We start from the raw sequence: 20,093 nt of genomic DNA, 5'->3' as shown, positions 1-20,093 counted from the left end.
GTGTGGGACTAGACCTGGGGTCTAGATGTATGCATCTGAGAGCCATGTGCCTAGAGATTCTAGTCAAACCCAATGATGCTGATGAGGTCACTGAGAGCACAGAAGAGAAGAGGACCAGACAGTGAGACAGGTGATGATCCAGCAAATGAAACTAAGATAGACTGGCCAGATAAGTAAGAGAAGCAAAAACAGAGTACTGTCACAAAATGCAAGAGAAGAGAGAGTAGCCAGCAGCAGACTACAAGCTCTGGCAGACCCTCCTGAGCTTCAAAGGCTTCAGATATTGGCCTCTTAATGCTTTCTATGTCTATGATTTAAAGACCAGTTTAAGTCAATTGGAGAGCCTTGTCTCACTGGGTCAGCTTCATGGTGACATTTTTTCTTTCAGCCAAAGCATCTCCCAAAGAGCATCTGCCAAGATACAGACGAGTTGTGATCTCAGTAGGCAGAGGGAATACCCACAAGAATGAAATCATGAAGCTTTATTGCACTGAAATTAGAAGCATCATGTCAGGACTAACAAACTACGAAAAAATAAGCAGCAACAGTCATGGACATTTTTGTAGCACTGTGTCAGAAGAAGACCTCAAAGGGGAGGGCCTTCTTTGCATCCTCGGGCATGGGGGTAGGGCATAGAAATGGATGGAATGGGAGATGAAGAGTCTAGAGGCAGATGAAAGTTAGGGCCAGGATCAGGCCAGCCAAAGTCATAAACAGAGAACAGTCATGGTATGAGGGAGCAGATGAAAAGAGGGAGGTTAAAGTGGAGTCACTGAAAGAACCAGAAATGACTGGGAACCTGCTGCCAGGCTAGTTTCCTTGAGTCGAGTAACCGGTAACCAATGGGTCCATTCTAGTCAACCTTTCACCTGGACTCTTCTGTCTGACATTTCATTATCTTCACAGCCTGGCCCCTTCCTATCTTTCCAATCTTCTTATACATTCCTTCCCTCCATGCACTTGATTAGTGTGGGTGAACTCTCCATAGTGTCAAGGTTGCCAGGGTGCTCACATTACCCCCATCACCACAAACATCCCTGAGTTGAGGGATAGGCGAATGTCTTTTGGTTTGGCAGTGGGACTCCCTAAGCCTCTTTTTGCCTTGTCAGCATCCCTGGGTTCACACCTTGCTTACACTAACTAGCAGTGTGACTGTAGGCCAGGAGCTTAAGTTCTCTCTGCCTCATTTTCTTCCTATGTAAAATGAGAGTTGTACTAAATAATCTCTGAGGTCTCTTCCAGCTCGAAATCCCTGATTCTATGATCCTTTTTTTCTAATTCCTTTCCCAATGGAGTACTAATAGATGAATGGGAAACCAGGATGTGATAGATCTACAGTCTGAATTCCATTCCCTCTTTGGCCTGAAGCAATAATAATAGGAATAGATGACATTTACATAACTTTTCATGGTTTGCAAGGCGCTCTTATATATAAATGTATGTATATTATCTTGTTTAAGCAATAGCAAGATAATGAACTCCTGATGCTATTTGCACAGGGTGACTGACATCTCCAATAAAAATGGCCCACTGTGGTAAAGCTGCTTAGTACTATTATGGCTTTTACAATTTGAAATGACTAAAAACAGGCACGATAATTTTAGATCCATTTGAACACAGGAAATGCCATCTGTTTGCCAAGCTGATTATCATGAAAACTAAGTTAAAAATCTTTTCAATTTCTAAATGGTATTTTGATCTATGGAAATGGAAAAATAAAATAACTTGAAATGGCACTGATTTCAATCTTCCCAGGCTTTTCTTTTAGCCAAATGGCATTAGCCATAGCCCGTTAATTTCCAGGATAACATCAAACACATATTTTCCAGTTTTGCCACATTCACACACAGCTCAAAAGGGAGAAACAAAAATAGCCAGTGTGCTTTGGACAAGGTCCCTCCTCCCAGCCTGCCCCTGACCCAAACTGTACCCTGCCCAGACTTCTCAACTTCCAGTTAAGCATCAAAGCAGCCCCTACAAGTAAGATCTCTAAGTTAATTTTCAGTGGCAACTTCCAGTGGTAAGCCAAAATGACTATGCACCCATTAAAGGTCTGTTACTCCCTGTAAGGTCACAAAACCATAGATTGAGGGCTGGAAGGGATATTAGAGTCTGTTGAGCCCAACCCTTTCATTTTTACAGAGGAAGGAACTGAGGCAAAGATACAATGACTTGCAGGTAGTAAGTGTTTGAGGTGAGATTTGAACTTGTAGCTTCCTAACTCCAAGTTGTGTTCAATCTACTGAATCCCAGGATTCAACACTTTTTATCCTCACTGTTTGAATTTTGTTACTAGTTTGAGGAAAATTGTTCTCTCCTTTTCTGCTGAACAACTGAAAAACTGCTAGTACTTTCTCCAGATCTAGTTTTGATAATACAGTTTCCCACAGTCTTGGATTTTCTACTCCATGCCTAAAAGCTGTTAGTCCATGTATCCCAACTACCATTTCTTTTGTTTATTCCAGATATGACATTATATTCAAACAGCATGTGGGAGCCGAGGACGTATTCCTGGGCATGACCAGAAAGGACCCTTCTACAGCCTGCTGTGAGGATCTCTTGGTGAGCTAGATCCCATTTTCCAATGTTCACCCAAAAGAAAATCCAGTTGCTATATGTCTCTTGCCTATTATCACACTAGAGGAGAAGTGAAGACTTCTTTTTAAAAATAGTGATCCCTACCATCAAATGTCTTAAAAAAATCTTTCCTCCTTTTGGACCAGCTGTGTGATTTCATTGGTATAGGGAACTCCCAGTGTGTAAAATCTCTCTGCCTGCATGGCTCAAAGCCAGTGCTGAAATTCATAGTCTTAGAAAGTTGCCTGGGGTGCGGGGATTATGATTGGCCAGGAATTACTTAGCCAGTGTTTCTCAGAAATAGAACCTAAACATGATTCTTCCTCCTGACTTTGAGGTGAATTCTTCTCACCTCTTCTAGACTGCCGTGCCTCTCATCTCAAAAGTCGACAGGAGCACTAGCACATATCACACTTCCTATAGAAGTGGCTGAGGGGAATATGATACAGAAGCATTTAGGGAGGAATAAAAGTATCACCTCACTGCCATAAGGGCCCAGCTAAAATTAGAAAACACAAATTCGTAGGAGACCCAGTCAGCTCAGTTGTGTTGATTCCTCTAGCTTCATTTAGCAGCAACACTCAGCAGCAAGTGAGTTGGAGTGAAAGAGGCAGATGGTGGGAGTGACCCAAGCTTTGGATTCAGCAGCTAGCGTAAGCTCCTCCTCTTCCCCAATTCTTTTTTTTTTTAATTTTTAAACATTATTTTATTTGGTCGTTTCCAAACATCATTATTCACTGGAAACAAAGATCATTTTCTTTTCCTCCCCTCTCCCCCCCCCCCCCGGCCTTTCCCTCTCCCCTAGCCGACGCATGATTCCACTGGTTATCACATGTCTTCCTGACTCGAACCCATTTCCCTGTTGTTGGTATTTGCATTAGAGTGTTCATTTAGAGTCTCTCCTCAGTCTTATCCCCTCCAACCCTGTAGTCAAGCAGTTGCTTTTCCTCAGTGTTTTTACTCCCACAGTTTATCCTCTGCTTGTGGGTAGTATTTTTTTTTAGATCCCTGCAGATTGTTCAGGGATTGCATTGATACTAATGGAGAAGTCCATCACCTTCGATTGTACCACAATGTATCAGTCTCTGTGTACAATGTTTTCCTGGTTCTGCTCCTCTCGCTCTGCATCACTTCCTGGAGGTTGTTCCAGTCTCCATGGAATTCCTCCACTTTATTATTCCTTTTAGCACAATAGTATTCCATCACCAACATATACCACAATGTGTTCAGCCATTCCCCAATTGAAGGGCATCCCCTCATTTTCCAATTTTTGGCCACCACAAAGAGTGCAGCTATGTACAAGTTCTTGTACAAGTCTTTTTCCTTATTATCTCTTTGGGGTACAAACCCAGCAGTGCTATGGCTGGATCAAAGGGCAGACAGTCTTTTGTCGCCATTTGGGCATAGTTCCAAATTGCCCTCCAGAATGGCTGGATCAATTCACAACTCCACCAGCAATGAATTAGTGTCCCCACTTTGCCACATCCCCTCCAGCATTCATTACTTTCCATAGCTGTCATGTTAGCCAATCTGCTAGGTGTGAGGTGATACCTCAGAGTTGTTTTGATTTGCATCTCTCTGATTATAAGAGATGTAGAGCACTTTTTCATGTGCTTATTAATAGTTTTGATTTCTTTGGCTGCGAACTGCCTGTTCACGTCCCTTGCCCATTTGTCAATTGGAGAATGGCTTGATTTTTTGTACAATTAATTTAGTTCTTTATAAATTTGAGTAATTAAACCTTTGTCAGAGGTTTCTATGAAGATTTTTTCCCAATTTGTTGTTTCCCTTCTGATTTTGGTTACATTGGTTTTGTTTGTACAAAAACTTTTTAATTTGATGTAATCCAGATTATTTATTTTGCATTTTGTAACTCTTTCTAATTCTTGCTTGGTTTTGAAGTCCCTTCCCAAAGGTCTGACATGTATACTATTCTGTGTTTGCCTAATTTTCTTATAGTTTCCTTCTTTATGTTCAAGTCATTCACCCATTTTGAATTTATCTTGGTGTAGGGTGTGAGGTGTTGATCTAAACCTAATCTTTCCCACACTGTCCTCCAATTTTCCCAGCAGTTTTTATGAAATAGTGGATTTTTGTCCCAAAAGCTGGGGTCTTTGGGTTTGTCATATACTGTCTTGCTGAGGTTGCTTGCCCCCAGTCTATTCCACTGATCCTCCTTTCTGTCTCTTAGCCAGTACCAGATTGTTTTGGTGACAGCTGCTTTATAATATAGTCTGAGATCTGGGACTGTAAGACCCCCTTCCTTTGTATTTTTTTTCATTATTTCCCTGGATATCCTTGATCTTTTGTTCTTCCAAATGAACTTTGTTATGGTTTTTTCTAAATCAGTAAAAAAAATTTTTGGAAGTTCCATGGGTATGGCACTAAATAGATAGATGAGTTTGGGTAGGATGGTCATTTTTATTATATTGGCTCGTCCTACCCATGAGCAGTTAATGTTCTTCCAATTGTTCAAGTCTAGTTTTAGTTGTGTGGAAAGTGTTTTGTAGTTGTGTTCATATAGATCCTGTGTTTGTCTCGGGAGATAGATTCCTAAGTATTTTATTTTGTCTAGGGTAATTTTGAATGGGATTTCTCTTTCTAGTTCTTGCTGCTGAGCTGTGTTGGAATTATATAGAAATGCTGATGACTTATGTGGGTTTATTTTGTATCCTGCAACCTTGCTAAAGTTGTTGATTATTTCGATTAGCTTTTTGGTTGAATCTCTAGGCGTCTTTAAGTAGACCATCATGTCATCTGCAAAGAGCGATAATTTGGTCTCCTCCTTGCCTATTTTGATGCCTTCAATTTCTTTTTCTTCTCTAATTACTACTGCTAGTGTTTCTAATACAATGTCAAATAATAGAGGTGATAATGGGCATCCTTGTTTCACTCCTGATCTTAATGGGAATGGATTTAGTTTATCCCCATTGCAGATGATATTAGCTGATGGTTTTAGATATATACTGTTTATTATTTTTAGGAATGACCCTTCTATTCCTATGCTTTCTAGTGTTTTTATTAGGAATGTGTGTTGTATTTTATCAAAGGCTTTTTCTACGTCTATTAAGATAATCATGTGATTCTTGTTGGTTTGCTCCTTGGACCATGCTTCTCTTTCTCTAATGTGTCTGTTAAAATATCAAAGTGGAGAGGGCAGCTAGGTGGCCCAGGGGATTGAGAGCCAGGCCTAGATATGGGAGGTCCTGGGTCCAAATTTGGCCTCAGACACTTCCTAGTTGTATGACTCTGGGCAAATCACTTAACTCCCTTTGCCTAGTCCTTACCACTCTCCTGTCTTTGAACCAATACATAGTATTGATTCTAAGATGGAAGGTAAAAGGTTTTTTGTTTTTTAAAAATATGTTTTGGGGGGGAGGCATCTGGGTAGCTCAGTGAATAGAGAGCCAGGTCTAGAGATGGGAGGTCCTAGGTTCAAATTTGGCCTCAGTCACTTCCCAGCTGTGTGACCCTGGGCAAGTCACTTAACCCCCACTGCCTATCCCTTACCACTCTTCTGCCTTGGAACCAATACCCAGTATTGATTCCAAGACAGAAGGTAAGGGTTTAAAAATATATATTTTATTTTACTAATTACATATAATAACAATTTTCCACTTGTTTCCTAAGGTTATAAGGTCCAAACTGTCTCCCTCCCTTCCCTCTCTCTTCCCAGATATGGTAAGCAATTTGGTCTGGGTTATACATAAATTATCACACAAAACATTTCCATATTATTCATTGTTGTTAAGAGAATACTCATATAAAGCCAAAATGCCAAAATAAAATCACAAATAAATGAAAGTAAAATATAACATGCTTTGATCTATATTCCAACTCGACCAGTTTTTTCTCTGGAGGTGTATAGCATCCTTTGTCGTAAGTCCCTCAGAATTTTCATGGATTATTATATTGCTCAGAGTCGCTAAGTCTATCACAGTTGATCATTCTGCAATATTGCTGTTTCTGTGTACATTGTTCTCCTGGTTCTGCTTATTTCACTCTGGGTCAGTTCATGTAGGTCTTCCCAGCTCTTTCTGAAATCATCCTGTTCATCATCCCTTATAGCACAATAGTATTCCATTGGCATCACATAACACAACTTATTCAGCCATTCTCCAGTTGATGGACAATCCCCTCAATTTCCCATTCTTTGCTAACACAAAAAAGATCTGTTATAAATATTTTTGTATAAGTAGGTCCTTTTCCCTTTTTTATTATCTCTTTGGGATACAGACCCAGTACCTGGTAGTAGTAATATAGGAACAAAGGGTATACATGCATAGTTTTATATCCCTCCCTTGGAGCAGAGTTCCAAATTGTCTTCCAGAATGGTTGTATCTGTTCATAAAACTCCACCTAGAATGCATTAGTGTCCCAATTTTGCCACCTCTCCTCCAACATTTATCACTTTACCATCATATTGGCTAACTTGATGGGTGTGAGGTGGTACCTCAGAGTTATTTTAATTTGCATTTCTCTAATCAAGAGTGATTTAGAACACTTTTTCATATGATTCTTGATGGAAAATAAGGGTTTTTAAAAAATATCTAGGTGAAAGTTAAACTTAATTCTATTTAACGTGTTGCTTTAAAATAGTGTGACCCATGGTAGCTAGAAAAAGAGCCAGGCCTGGAGTCAGGAGGACTGGGGTTCAAATTTGGCCTGAGATACTTCCTAGTTGTATGACCCTGGGCAAGTCACTTTACCCCAGTTGCCTAGCCCTTATAGTTCTTCGGTCTTAGAACCAATACTTAGTGTCAATTCTGAGACAGAAGGTAAGGGTTTTTTAAAATAAAATAGTATGACCCTTTTAAGAAATAGGGTTGCTGAATCATTCATTCAGAGGCAATCTGGGTATGCTAATAGAGGTCACTAAGACAGAGTGACATCATATCCATTAATACAAAAAGCTAGCTTTTAGAAGGGCTTTACTCTAGGAAGATCAGAGGAAAATGTAGGCCAATGAAGAGAGGGAAAGTGAAGGAAGACTAGATAAATAGGAAGAGGATAGGTTGTGTGCCTTTAAATGCCAAATAAAGCATTTTTTGTTTGATCTTGGGGTTAATAGGGAGCCATTAGACTTTATTCATAGTTAGACCTACATTTTAGAAAAACCTCTTTGGCAGCCGAGTGGAGGGTGGGCTGGGGTAGTGAGGGACAACCAGCAGGCTATTGCATTAGTCCTAAGCAGGGGGTCATGGGAGCCTGCTCTAAGGTAGTAGCAGTTTCAGAGGAGATAAGGAGTCATATAGGAGTGATGTTGAGAAGGGAGAAATGACAAAACTTAACAGATCATCTGTAATGGAGTGAATATGAGAGAGAAATTGAAGATGATACCAAGGTTTTAAGTGACAACAGATAGCAAAAACACCCAAGGGCAAAGGCAGTAGGAGTAGGAGTAGGAGTAGGACTTCCTCAGACTTTGAGCAGCTGCCATAGGGTTAGAGAAGCAGAAGTATCATAGCGGTCAGGGTTATGACAATCAGGCCTTAGAACAAGGCCCCTGGACCTGATAGTCAGGCTGAATGACCCAAGGCTCTGTAGAAGGCAAGAAACAAGGCAAGAAACCATAAATTGCCTTAGTTTATTATTTTAGTTTTATCAACTTACAGCTGAAATAAGGGGCACCAAAGACCCCCCCTGTCAGTAATTGATGTTTCCAGAAAAGCTTTGATTACCCCTTACGTCCTAGATTGCCTGGTACTTGGGCACAGAGATTGAGTAGTTTTGTGTGTGAGCATTTGTACCATGCTCAATGAGACACACAGGAAAGGTCACAATGGCAGACAGGTGTGCAGGGCCCTGGTTTCAAAGTACAGAAAGAATAGCCTTCAAGAGATTGGGGACAATTGGGTGACTTCATTAGTGGTAGAAGTCAATTGGACGATCACCCTCCATGGTGCCTCGGATACAAACAATGGCATCATGAAGTCTTAGGTATGACCAGTGATGTCCCAGGATGAAGAGACTTGAGTTGTGGATATAGCTTAGCATTTTGACAGAGTTTTGTCACTACTCCTATAGAAAACAATGAAGAACCTTCTAGACTTTATCAAAAATGGACAACTACCACCCACTTCTGGCAAAATGATACTGCCAGAAGGAACCTATCACCCAAGTTCATGAGGGCTTAGGTAAGACATGGAAGTCTACAGAGGCCTGAGCTTCTTTAATCACTATTGTCAACTGAAAGCAAGAGATGTAGAAAAGAAAAGAAAAGAAAAGCTGATTTAGGAGGTGATCAGTCATTTAAGGAGATGGTGTCAACACTCTTGATTAGAGAAATGCAAATTAAAACAACTCTGAGGTACCACTTTGCATTTGACTAATGACAGAAAAGGAAAATGATCAATGTTGGAGGGAATGTGGGAAGTTTAGGACGCTAATGGTGGAGGACACTGTTGGTGGAGTTGTGAACTGATCAATCCATTCTGGAGGGCAATTTGGAACTATACCCAAAGGGCTGCAAAACTATTCATATTTTTGACCCAGCAATACTACGACAAGGTTTGTATCCCAAGGAAATAAAAAAGGGAGAAAGATCTATTTGTACAAAAATATTTTTGCTGCTCTTTTTGCGGTGACAAAGAATTGGAATGTGACAGGATACCTATTAATTGGGGAATGATTGAACAAGTCGGGGTATAAAATGGTGATGGAATACCATTATGCCATAAGTAAGGATGAGCAGGAGGAGTTCAGAAAAACCTGGAAAGACTTGTATCAATTGATGCAAAGTGAAGTGATCAGAACCAGGAGAACATTGTATACCGTACCAGCAATCTCATATGATGAGCAACTGTGAATGACTTGGCTATTGTCAGCAATACAATGATCCAAGACGATCCTAAAGAACACATGATGAAAAATGCTATCCACTTTCAGAGAAAGAACTGATGAAGTCTGAATGCAGGCAGTAACATACTATATTTCATTTTCTTCCTTTATTTTTTATTGAGTTTTCCTCCACAAAAGGACCAATATGAAAAAATGTTTTACATGATTGCATGTGTAAAATCTGTATCAGTGTTTACTGTCTCAAGGAAGAGAGAAGGGAAGGAAGAAGGGAGGAAGAGAATATGGAATTCAAATTTTTGAAATGAATGTTAAAATTGTTTTTAAATGTAATTGTGGAAAAAAACAAAATATTATTTTAAAAGATGGTGTCTATAGTGAGATTTTGCACTTTGTTACCACTACTTAAAACTTAGGAATGAGAGGTTCCTGTTATACTCCTGGGACAGAGTATACCAACCAATGGCTATAATAGATGAATTTGCCAACTCTTTTGCAAATCTAACCAAAAGATCTTTAAGCCGAAAAGAATAAGAGGAGAAAACTAAAACTACTTCCTGTATTTATCCACCAAACTAGACACCATTGAGAGCAACTACAATTAAGAAAGAATACTGGGGCAGCTGAGTAGCTCAGTGGATTGAGAACCAGGCCTAGAAATGGGAGGTCCTAGGTTCAAATTTGACCTCAGATACTTCCTAGCTGGATGACCTTGGGCAAGTCACTTAATCCCCATTGTTTAGCCCTTACTACTCTTCTGCCTTGGAACCAATAGACAGTATTGATTCTAAGACAGAAGGCCAGGATTATTTAAAAAAAGAAAAAGGTAGAAGAAGACTAGCAGTTGAGATACCTAGAAGTTCCCAGGATTAAAAACACAGGAAGTAAAACTCACAGGCTCAAATCTCTATATGCAAACTTTCCATTTAGGCAACAAAGGGGAATAGAGTTCCCAATGCAAGGAGACAGATTTTACAAGATAGGCATCTGTACATGGTTGAAGGGAAGTATGATTGGAATATGGCTCTTTATGGTATGCCATTTAAAAAATAGGATTGGTAAAAGGGGAACTGGCATAGCATTATATATTAAAATATATTGTCACGTGAGGAAACTGAGGAAGCAAAGGGGAGAAACATTTAGGTAAAGGTCCACAGAGGGAGAAACAGAAATGATTTTGCCATCACAGAATACAACAGAGCCCTCGAATAGGAGGAGTCAGTAAGCTGGGGATTTCATGAAATAGAACCTGAAAACAGAAGCCTGATAGAGCTGTGACATGGAGCTTCATCCTCTGGAGTGTGCTCTCTCTCTGCCCAAAACCCAACAGCTAAGGCTTCTTGACTTGCTCTGATGATAATTTCATCCTTCAACCCACAAGGAGAAATTCCAAGTTCATCTGTTTCTCACCAACCAGGAAGAGTTGACTGCTAGGGTGAAAAGGGGACCCTTTGCAGTGATAGATCATGACTTCTTTGAGTTTCAGTAGAGAAGGAAAGCATGCACCCCAGTTTGGCAGAGAACAAATTTCCAAGGGTTCAGAAGAAGGAGCGGTTGGATCCCATGGGCCAGAATTTTACAGGGAAATGGGCTACTTGAGAATGGAATTCTGAAGACCCAAAGGGAAATAGTTCTTCTGTCCTAATAAGAACTCTAAAACATAAGAGTAGCAAGAGCTAGGCCAATGGAGTTAGGTGCCCTGCCCAGGGTCACATGGTTAGGAAGTGTTTGAGTCCATATTTGAACCCAGGTTCTCCCAACTCCACTGTGCCACCTATGTGTCCTGAAACAGTTCTGATGAGGAGAAAAAAGTAAAGTTGTCCAAGGAGGCTGGTGGGAAATGGAAAAAAAACCAGCTTAAATCTTTAAAAGATAAAAGAGGGAATCAAGTACAGGGAACAGGATAAGTTCGAAAGGGGAAGGGAGAGAAGGAAATCAACATTTATAGAGCTCCTACTATGTGCCAGGAACTGGGCTAAGCCCTTTACAAATTGTTGTCTCATTTGATCCTCACAATAGCCTTGTGAGATGGGTGCAGTTATTATCTCCATTTTACATTTATTGGGAAACTGAGACAGATAGATGTGAAATGACTTGCCCAGGGTCACCCATTCAATTAAGTGCCTGAGACTGGTATAGTTGTTTAAGAATAGAGTCAGGATTTCATATTTATAATAGGTAGGGTGTTTATTGTCCTCTCAATGAGTGGGAGAGGGAGTTGAGGGAGAGAGTTTTTAGAACTGAAAATTGAAAAAAAATATTTTAAAGCAGGGTCAAGAGTGCTAAAGGTCAGAATGAGCTGGCAAGGAGTGCTAAGGAACACCAAGTTTTGCACTGGGGGAATGTAGAAGATCAAAGATGGGACTGGGCCCACTGCTGCTAAGAATGGATGGGCCTATGATGACTGACAGCAGAGAGAAGGCCCAGCTGTTCAACTCTGATTTAGTTCTTGCAAGAGGAGTGACCTTTGGTTTAGAGGACCAAACTGCTGGGCTGAAGGAGAACTCTCACACAACTGAAATAAACTGATAGTAGAACATCAGGAACACCTCAGTGGCTCAGTGGATAGAGAGCTAGGCCTAGAGAAGGGAGGACATGGGTTCAAATGTGACCTCAGACACTTCCTAGATGTGTGACCCTGGGCAAGTCACTTAACCCCAATTGCCAACCCTTACTTCTCTTCTGCCTTGGAACCAATACTTAGTATTGATTCTAAAACAGAAAGTTAAAAAGAAAGAACATCTGGCTGCCATGGATAAAATTAGATTCAGAGCTCTACAGCTGTGTCTTGTGTGCTAAAAGAAGAAGCAGATGTGACTGCTAAACCACAGTCCTTCATATTGGAGAGATTCTGGAGAATGGCTGGTATTCTGTAGGACCACAGACATTTGTCTTGTGTCTCACAATCGAGAAGACAATAGGACCTGTAATCTACAGGTCAATGAGCTTGACTGACTCCTGGTAAACTTCTTGAACAGGTTATTTGAAAATTTTTATTTGTTTAAACCCTTACCTTTTGTCTTAGAATCAATGCCATGTATTGGTTGCAAGGCAGAAGAGTGGCAAGGGCTTGGCAATGGGAGTTAAGTGACTTGCCCAGGGTCACACAACTAGGAAGTGTCTGAGGGCAGATTTGAACCCAGGGTCTCCCATCTCTGGGGCTGGCTCTCTATCCACTGAGCAACCCAGCTGCCCCCTCTTGAATAGGTTATTAAGGAGATGATTAGGGAATGTCTGGAAAAGAGGTAGTGTTGATAAAGAACAGTGTCCATTGGGCCAACTTGATCTCTTTTTTGGTGGTTACTTAAGGCCAGGTGAATGCTGTACATATAGTTTACCTATGATCGCCCAAGTATAACCTAGGTCAAATTGCTTCCTGCCTTGGGGGCAGGGCAGGGCAGGCGGAATGGAGAGATTTTGGAACTCAAAATTGTAGAAAATAAACATAAAAGTTGTTTTTATGGGTAATCGAGGAAAAGAAAATATTATTAAGAAAATCTCGAGTTTGCCTAAGCTTTAACCACGGACCATGTTTATCAATGACTTGGCTAAAAGAAGAGAGGGTGGGCCGAGCCAATGTGCAGGTGACACCAAGCTGGGAAGGATCGCCAACACCCTGCAGGATCTGACAAGATCTTAAAAGGCAAGAACATGAGGCTAAGTCTAATCAGATGAAATTTAATGGAGATTCATGTAGAGTCCTACATGGGGTTTCAACCAATCGATTTCATACATCAAAAGAAGGAGGAGGTATGTTTAGATAGGAGTGTGTCTAAAAAGATCCTTGGCATTTTAATGGACTGTGAACTTAGCTGCCATAAGAGAGGCGTGCGTTGCTTCCAGCGATAAGGAGGGAGCGATTCTTCTACATTCTGCTTTGATCAAACCACAGCTGGAGTTTGGTTCTGGGTGCTGTTTTAGGAAGGTCACTGATAAGCCTGAAATCATACATAGGTGAGCAAACAAAAAAGGAAGTCTCATAGAAGGAAGATTTATTGAAGGAACTGGCAAATGTTTAATAAATGTTACAAGTGGCAGTATGGCATTGGGCATAGGATATTGGCTTTGGAGTCAGGCATACCTGGGTTTAAATCCTGCTTCGGATTCTTACTAGACTGGTCAAATCACCTAAGCTCACTTAGCCTCAGTCTCCTCTTCAGTAGCAGGAAGGGGTTGGATCCAAGAACTTCTGAGATTCTTTTTGGCTATGAATCTTATGATGAAATGGGACAGTTCCATAGCACAGTAGATAGAGGGCCAGGCTTGGAGTTGGGAGGACATGGGTTCAAATTTGGTCTCAGATACTTCCTTGGCTGTGTGACCCTGGGTAAGTCATTTGACTCAGATTGCCTAGCCTTTGCTCCTCTTCTATCTTAGAATTAATACTAAGACAAAAAGTAAGGATTTTTTATCTAAAAAAAAAATAAAATAGACAAATCTGACGAGAAGTATTTGGAGAGCTCTCTTGTGGAAAAGGGACTTGACTTGTTCTCTTTGGCTCCAGAAAGCAGAATGGGGAGCAAGAGATAGATGTTTCAAATAGGCAAGTTTAGGCTTAATGTCAAAAAACCCTTCCTGAGAATTAGAACTCTCCCCAAATGGAACAGTCTGTTTGGGGAGGGGGCAGTGGCGGCCCCTTCCTTGGAGATTCTTTGGGCAAAGACTAGGGGACAATTTGTCAAGTGGATTCTTTCTTTCTGGAGCAGAGGCTGGGTCAGATGGCTTCTAAAGTTATTTCCTACCTTTTGAAATTCTATGATTTGGATTCTGCAGTTAATATATTATTTTAACTCTAAAACAGACTGCTTCTGATAGCTGAGAATAGACTAGGAAGATACTAAAGTCAAGTTATCACAGGCAAGTGAAGAGCTATACTTTTGGTATTTCAAAGGCTTTTTCTTTACTTTGTCATTATGTTGTTTCTCTATTTGTGGCTGAGTGAATTAGCTAATTGATGTTATAAATATTTATCATTATAGCAACACTGCTGTGTTTCCCTGAGGTTCTTACTTTTCTCTTTCTTAAGCTATCCACCCCAACCAGCTGTGTCTGTTACGCTGTGCAAACAAGGGCACATAGGATCCTGGCATGAGGGTGCCTAGAGGTCCATTCAGGGGAAGAAACAGAGCCCAGCCCCTCCTGGAATTTCCCTTCCAAACCTCCAACAGCAAGCACGGTATAGAGCCAGCACTGTCATTACAATAATAATACATAGAAACAGCAACTCGTATTTATGCAACCAAGTCATTTTGGACTTTGGGTCAGGGCTGGGCTTGACCTCTTACTAGCTTTATGATGTGATCTTGGGCAATTCATTGACCTCGCTTTCCTCATCTGTGAAATAGAGACAACAGTTTTACATCCTCCAGGGAGCTGTTAGGAGGATGGGATGAGATAATAGATAATATAAAAGTGTTTTGTGGGGTAGCTGGGTGACTCAGTGGATTGAGAGTCAGACCTGGAGATGGGAGGTCCTAGGTTCAAATCTGGCCTCAGACACTTCTCAGTTGTGTGACCCTGGGCAAGTCACTTGACCCCCATTGCCTAACCCTTATCACTCTTCTGCCTTGGAGCCAATACACAGTATTGACTCCAAAATGGAAGGTGAGGATTTTATTTTTTAAAAAGTGTTTTGTAACTTCTAATAGTGAAAGGGGAACACGGACCTTTGTTGTGGCAGCAAGAATGATGGAAGGATGGATGCCAGGAGCTGCCTACCCCACTTTGTTCCTCCATTGTTTTCTAGGCTTTGGGGAGGCTGAGTGTTGAGGGGGCCAGAGGGAATTCGAAAGGGCAAATGAAAAGGCATATGTTTCTCCCCAAATTCAGACAAAGTCCTGACCTTGGGGAGCGGAGGGGAGGGGAGGGGAGAGCTGCCCAACCTCTAGCCTGAGCCAGAAAGGGGGTCAAAAGAATTCACCTGCTTGACTCAGGACTATGTAGGTGCTGGAGCAGCCAGTTGGAGAAGACTGGTGTTTCACAATGAAGCTGGCAATCTGTTTAATGAAGGAATGAATCAAGTGATTACAATGCAAAAGCAGCTGTGGATCCGCATCAAAAAGGAAGGCTATCCTGTAGGGGAGAGGCCATGCATATGCTGACCAGTCAGAGGCTTGTGAACTGAACAGGGTCACTAAAGAAAGGGGACAGGTCCCCAAGGTGGCAGCAGCAGCAAGGTAAAAGCCCATGGAACCTCAGTGGATGGCAGTTAAGAATCCAGAAGAATGTTGGATGATCCTGGAAAAACAGCAGAAGCTCCATTCATCTAATGATGGTTCTAGCAGGGGCCTCAGCAGTAGGACAATAACAGCACTGGGTAGAGGGTGGAGCTGAGAGGCAGTCTATGGACCAAGCCAAGCAATGTGGGGGTTCAGGGAGGTGGTGAGGGTAGGGTTAAGTGATGCAAGCTCAGGCCAAAGGCATTTATCAGCCATGTCACAAGGTAGATAGCAGAGATAATCCCTTCCCACCTTGGACAGCAACTTTCCCAGGAATTGATGGATGAGCATGTATCTATTTCTTGCCTGCTGTGCTAGGCTCCAGGGCTATAAAGACAACAAAGAAACAATTCTTGCCCTCAAGGAGCTTCCATTCTAGGGTGTATACATATAGAAGTATATACAAGTCTAGGACAGCTCCATGGCACAGTGGATATTATGCTTGGCTTGTAATCAACAAGCCCTGAGTTCATATCTGACCTTAGAGACTAGCTATGTAACCCTGAGCAAATCATTTTACTTTGTTTGCCTCAGTCTCCTCCTCTAGAAAATCAGTTGGAGAAGGAAATGGCAAACCAGTCCAGTATCTCTGCCAAGAAAACCCCAAATTGGTTACATAATACAACATACAAATCTGTACAAAATACATACAGGATAAATTGTAAGGGTTGGCACCAGCAGTTGGATAGAGTAGGGAAAAGCTTCATGCTGAAAGTTGTGCATGGCATGAGCTTTGGGGATGTGCCTCCTTTCCTAGTGCCGTACAAATCTAATGGAAATTATATCTATTTAAATATGGGGGGGGGGACTGAGAATGACCTCATTATCTGATGTTCCTACTGGGTTGTACAAATGTTATCACTTGATACTTATTTCCATATTATTCATTTTTGTTATTGAGCAATTTTTTCTAAAGCCTAAACCCCAAATCACATCCCCATATATACATGTGATGAGTCATAGGTTTTGCTTTCGCATTTCTACTCCCAGAGTTCTTTCAGTGTGAATAGTATTATTCCCCATAAGTCCTTCAGGACCGTTCTGGCTTGTTGCATTGCTACTAGTAGCAAAGGCCATTGCATTGGATTGTTCTACAATGTTTTACTTTCTGTGTACAATGTTCTTCTGGTTCTGCTCACTTCACTCTGCATCAGTTCATTGAGGTTCTCCCGGTTCATATGGAAAGCCTCCAGATCATCATCCCTTACAGCATGATAGTATTCATCACCATCATACATCACAATTTGTTTAGCCATTCCCCAATTGAGGGACACCCTCTCATTTTCCAATTTTTTGCCAAGGTGGTGCTATTCTTTTTTTCCCATTTGAATAAGTTTATTTAGTCAATTTAGAACATTATTCCTTGGTTACAATAATCACATTATTTCCCTCCCTCCCCTCCACCCACTCTTCCCGCAGCCAACACGCAATTTCATTGGGTATTACATGTGTCCTTGATCAGAACCCATTTCCATATTGTTGTTTACACTAGGATGTTCATTTAGAGTCTACATCCCCAACAATATGCCTTCAACCCATGCATTCAAGCAGTTGTTTTTCTTCGGTGTTTTTACTCCCACAGTGTTTCCTCTGGATGTGGATAGTGGTTTTTCTTGTAGGTTCCTCCGAGTTGTTCAGGGTCATTTCATTGTTACTAATGGAGAAGTCCATTACATTCAATTGTACCACAGTGTATCAGTTTCTGTGTACAATGTTTTCCTGGTTCTGCTCCACTCACTCTGCATCACTTCCTGGAGGTTGTTCCAGTCTCCATGGAATTCCTCCCCTTTATTATTCCTTTGAGCACAATAATATTCCATCACCAACAGATACCACAATGTGTTCAGCCATTCCCCAATTGAAAGGTGAAAGGTATCCCCTCATTTTCCAATTTTTTTCCACCACAAAGAGAGCAGCTATGAATATTTTTATACATGTCTTTTTCCTTATTATCTCTCTGGGGTACAAACCCAGCAGTGCTATGGCTGGATCAAAGGGCAGACAGTCTTTTATCGCCCTTTGGGCATAGTTCCAAACTGCCCTCCAGAATGGTTGGACCAATTCACAACTCCAGCAGCAATGCATTAATGTCCCAACTTTGCCACATCCACTCCAACATTCATTGCTTTCCTTTGCTGTCATGTTAGCCAATCTGCTAGGTGTGAGGTGATACCTCAGAGTTGTTTTGATTTGCTTCTCTCTGATTATAAGAGATTTAGAAAACTTTTTCATGTGCTTATTAATAGTTTTGATTTCTTTAACTGAAAATTGCCTATTCATGTCCATTGCCCATTTTTCAATTGGAGAATGGCTTGATTTTTTGTACAACTGGTTTAGCTCTTTATAAAATTTTAGTAATTAGACCTTTGTCAGAGGTTTTTGTAATGAAGATTTGTTTCCCAATTTGTTGCTTCCCTTCTAATTTTGGAGGCATTCGTTTTGTTTGTAAGGCTGGTGCTATTCTTGATAGGATGCTGGGCCTCGAGTTAAGAAGACTCATTTTTCTGGGTTCAAATCCAGCGTCAGACACTTACTAGTTATAAGACCCGTGACAAGTTGCTAAACCCTGTTGGCCTCAGTTTTTTCCTCTGTAAAATGAGCTGGAGAAGGAAATGGCAAAGCACTACCAAGAAAATCCCAAATGAGGTCACAAATAGTCAGACATGGCTGAAAACAACTGAACAACCACTAAAGAGGCAAAATGGAATCATTACAGTTTACTGCATAGGCAATGAATGTGATCAGATCTGTGCAGAAGGAAAATCATTTTGTCAGTTGTGTGGAGGATGGATTAAAGTGTGGAGGGTTGTGTCAGGGACTCCAATTTGAAGGCAATTGCAATACCTAGGAAGGAGACAACGAGGGCCTGAACAAAGGTTTTCCTTTAAATAGGAAAAAAGGGTAAGATCTGGAAGATCTTGTAAAAGTTGAACTCTTGAGATCTGGCATCTGATTTAATATGTAGGGCAAGAGAAACTAAGGAGTTGAGGATGATGCCAAGTGATGCTTTCTATGAAGACTGGTGATGCTTTCTATGAAAATAGGGAAATTTGGGGGCAGCTAGGTGGCTCAGTAGATTGAGAGCCAAACCTGGAGACAGGAGGAACTGGGTTCAAATTTGACCTCAGACACTTCCTAGCCATGTGACCATGGGCAAGCCACTTAACTCCAATTGCCTAGCCCTTGCCACTTTTCTGTCTTGGAACCTATACAAGACAGAAGATAAGGGTTGAAAAAACAGGCAAGTTTGTAAGTGGGATGGATTTGGGGGGAAAGATCTGGTAAAGACATGCCAATTTTGATGCTTCTGGGTCACTTATTTGGAAAAGTACAATAGGCAGCTGGTAATAGGGACTGAAGTTCAAGAGAGAGACTTGACTTTGACTAGATGAGACAGTGCTGGGAACAACTAATGAAAACTGAAGATCAGCTCCTTTGATATAAAAATTCATAAAAAGATTGAATGCTCCACTACCCACTCTCCTGTGTTCCTTTCTTTCATGGAGATGAGATTCTTTTATTCTGAGTTGCTTCTCAAAATCTAAGGAAAAAATAATAATAAGTCAGGTGTTCTGAGCCCTAAATGATCCAAGACAACACCAAAGGACTCATGATGAAAAATGCTCTCCATCTCCAGAGAAAAAACTGATGGGGATCTGAATGCAGACCAGAGCAGACTATTTTTTTACTTTATTTTTTTGTGCGTTTATATATACATATGTGTCTTTAACATGACCAGTATGGAAATATGTTTTGCATGATCACACATATATAACCTGTCTCAAATTGCTCACTGTCTCAGGGAGGTAGAGAATTTGGAATTCAAAATTTCAGAAAACTAATGTCAAAAATTGCTTTTACAGGTGCAGCTAGGTGGCTCAATGGATTGAGAGCTAAGCTTAGAGATAGAAGGTCCTGAGTTTAAATCTTGCTTTAGACAGTTTCTAGCTGTGTGACCCTGGGCAAGTCACTTTATCCCCATTGCCTAGCCCTTACCACTTTTCTGCCTTGGAACTAATATACAATATTGGTTCTAAGATGGAAGGTGAGGGTTAAAAAAAAAGAATGCATCACGATTTGCTATTTCCTTAGTGCAGGTGGGTGATGTAGTCCTCCTTTCAGTAGCAGATGGTCTTTGGATCATGTTTTTGCCCCTTTTTGCATATTGACCCATTCTCTCTTTGCCCCTGGATCTTGTCTGTCTTCTTTCCTCTTTGATCTGATTAGGATCGCTTCCATCTGCTTTAGCCCTGCTCCATCATTTCGCTTCCCTTCACCATTTCATTTGGCCCCTTTCCCTTTGGCCATGGAAAAGAGTCCAAGGTGGCAGTATCTGTACACCTCTCTACTTCAGGTCAGTGGCAAGCACAGGTCTCATGACGAATGCAGATTTAGGGTCCAACACTGCCCTCAATCTCAGTCTAGCCTTCTTTTTGTGGATTAACTACTTTGAAAGATGAGATGAAAAGCTTGGAAATACCCCCCCCTCATGTTTCAGTC

At 41.1% G+C, this 20,093-nt stretch overlaps 1 protein-coding gene across 4 annotated transcripts in view; it reads left to right on the top strand.

The window, feature by feature from the left end:
* The window catches only part of DNAAF6 (dynein axonemal assembly factor 6), a 210,508-nt gene that overhangs the window by 178,095 nt on the left and 12,320 nt on the right, over window positions 1-20,093 (top strand). For all 4 annotated transcript variants that reach the window (XM_056808926.1, XM_056808925.1, XM_007507011.3 and 1 more), the window contains exon 5: window positions 2,466-2,562. In XM_056808926.1, coding sequence (XP_056664904.1) covers window positions 2,466-2,562 — 97 coding nt within the window. The remainder of the gene's footprint in view (window positions 1-2,465; window positions 2,563-20,093) is intronic.

Source organism: Monodelphis domestica, chromosome X, assembly GCF_027887165.1.
Source record: "Monodelphis domestica isolate mMonDom1 chromosome X, mMonDom1.pri, whole genome shotgun sequence".
Lineage (NCBI taxonomy): Eukaryota > Metazoa > Chordata > Mammalia > Didelphimorphia > Didelphidae > Monodelphis > Monodelphis domestica.
This window is presented reverse-complemented; position numbering and strand designations above follow the sequence as displayed.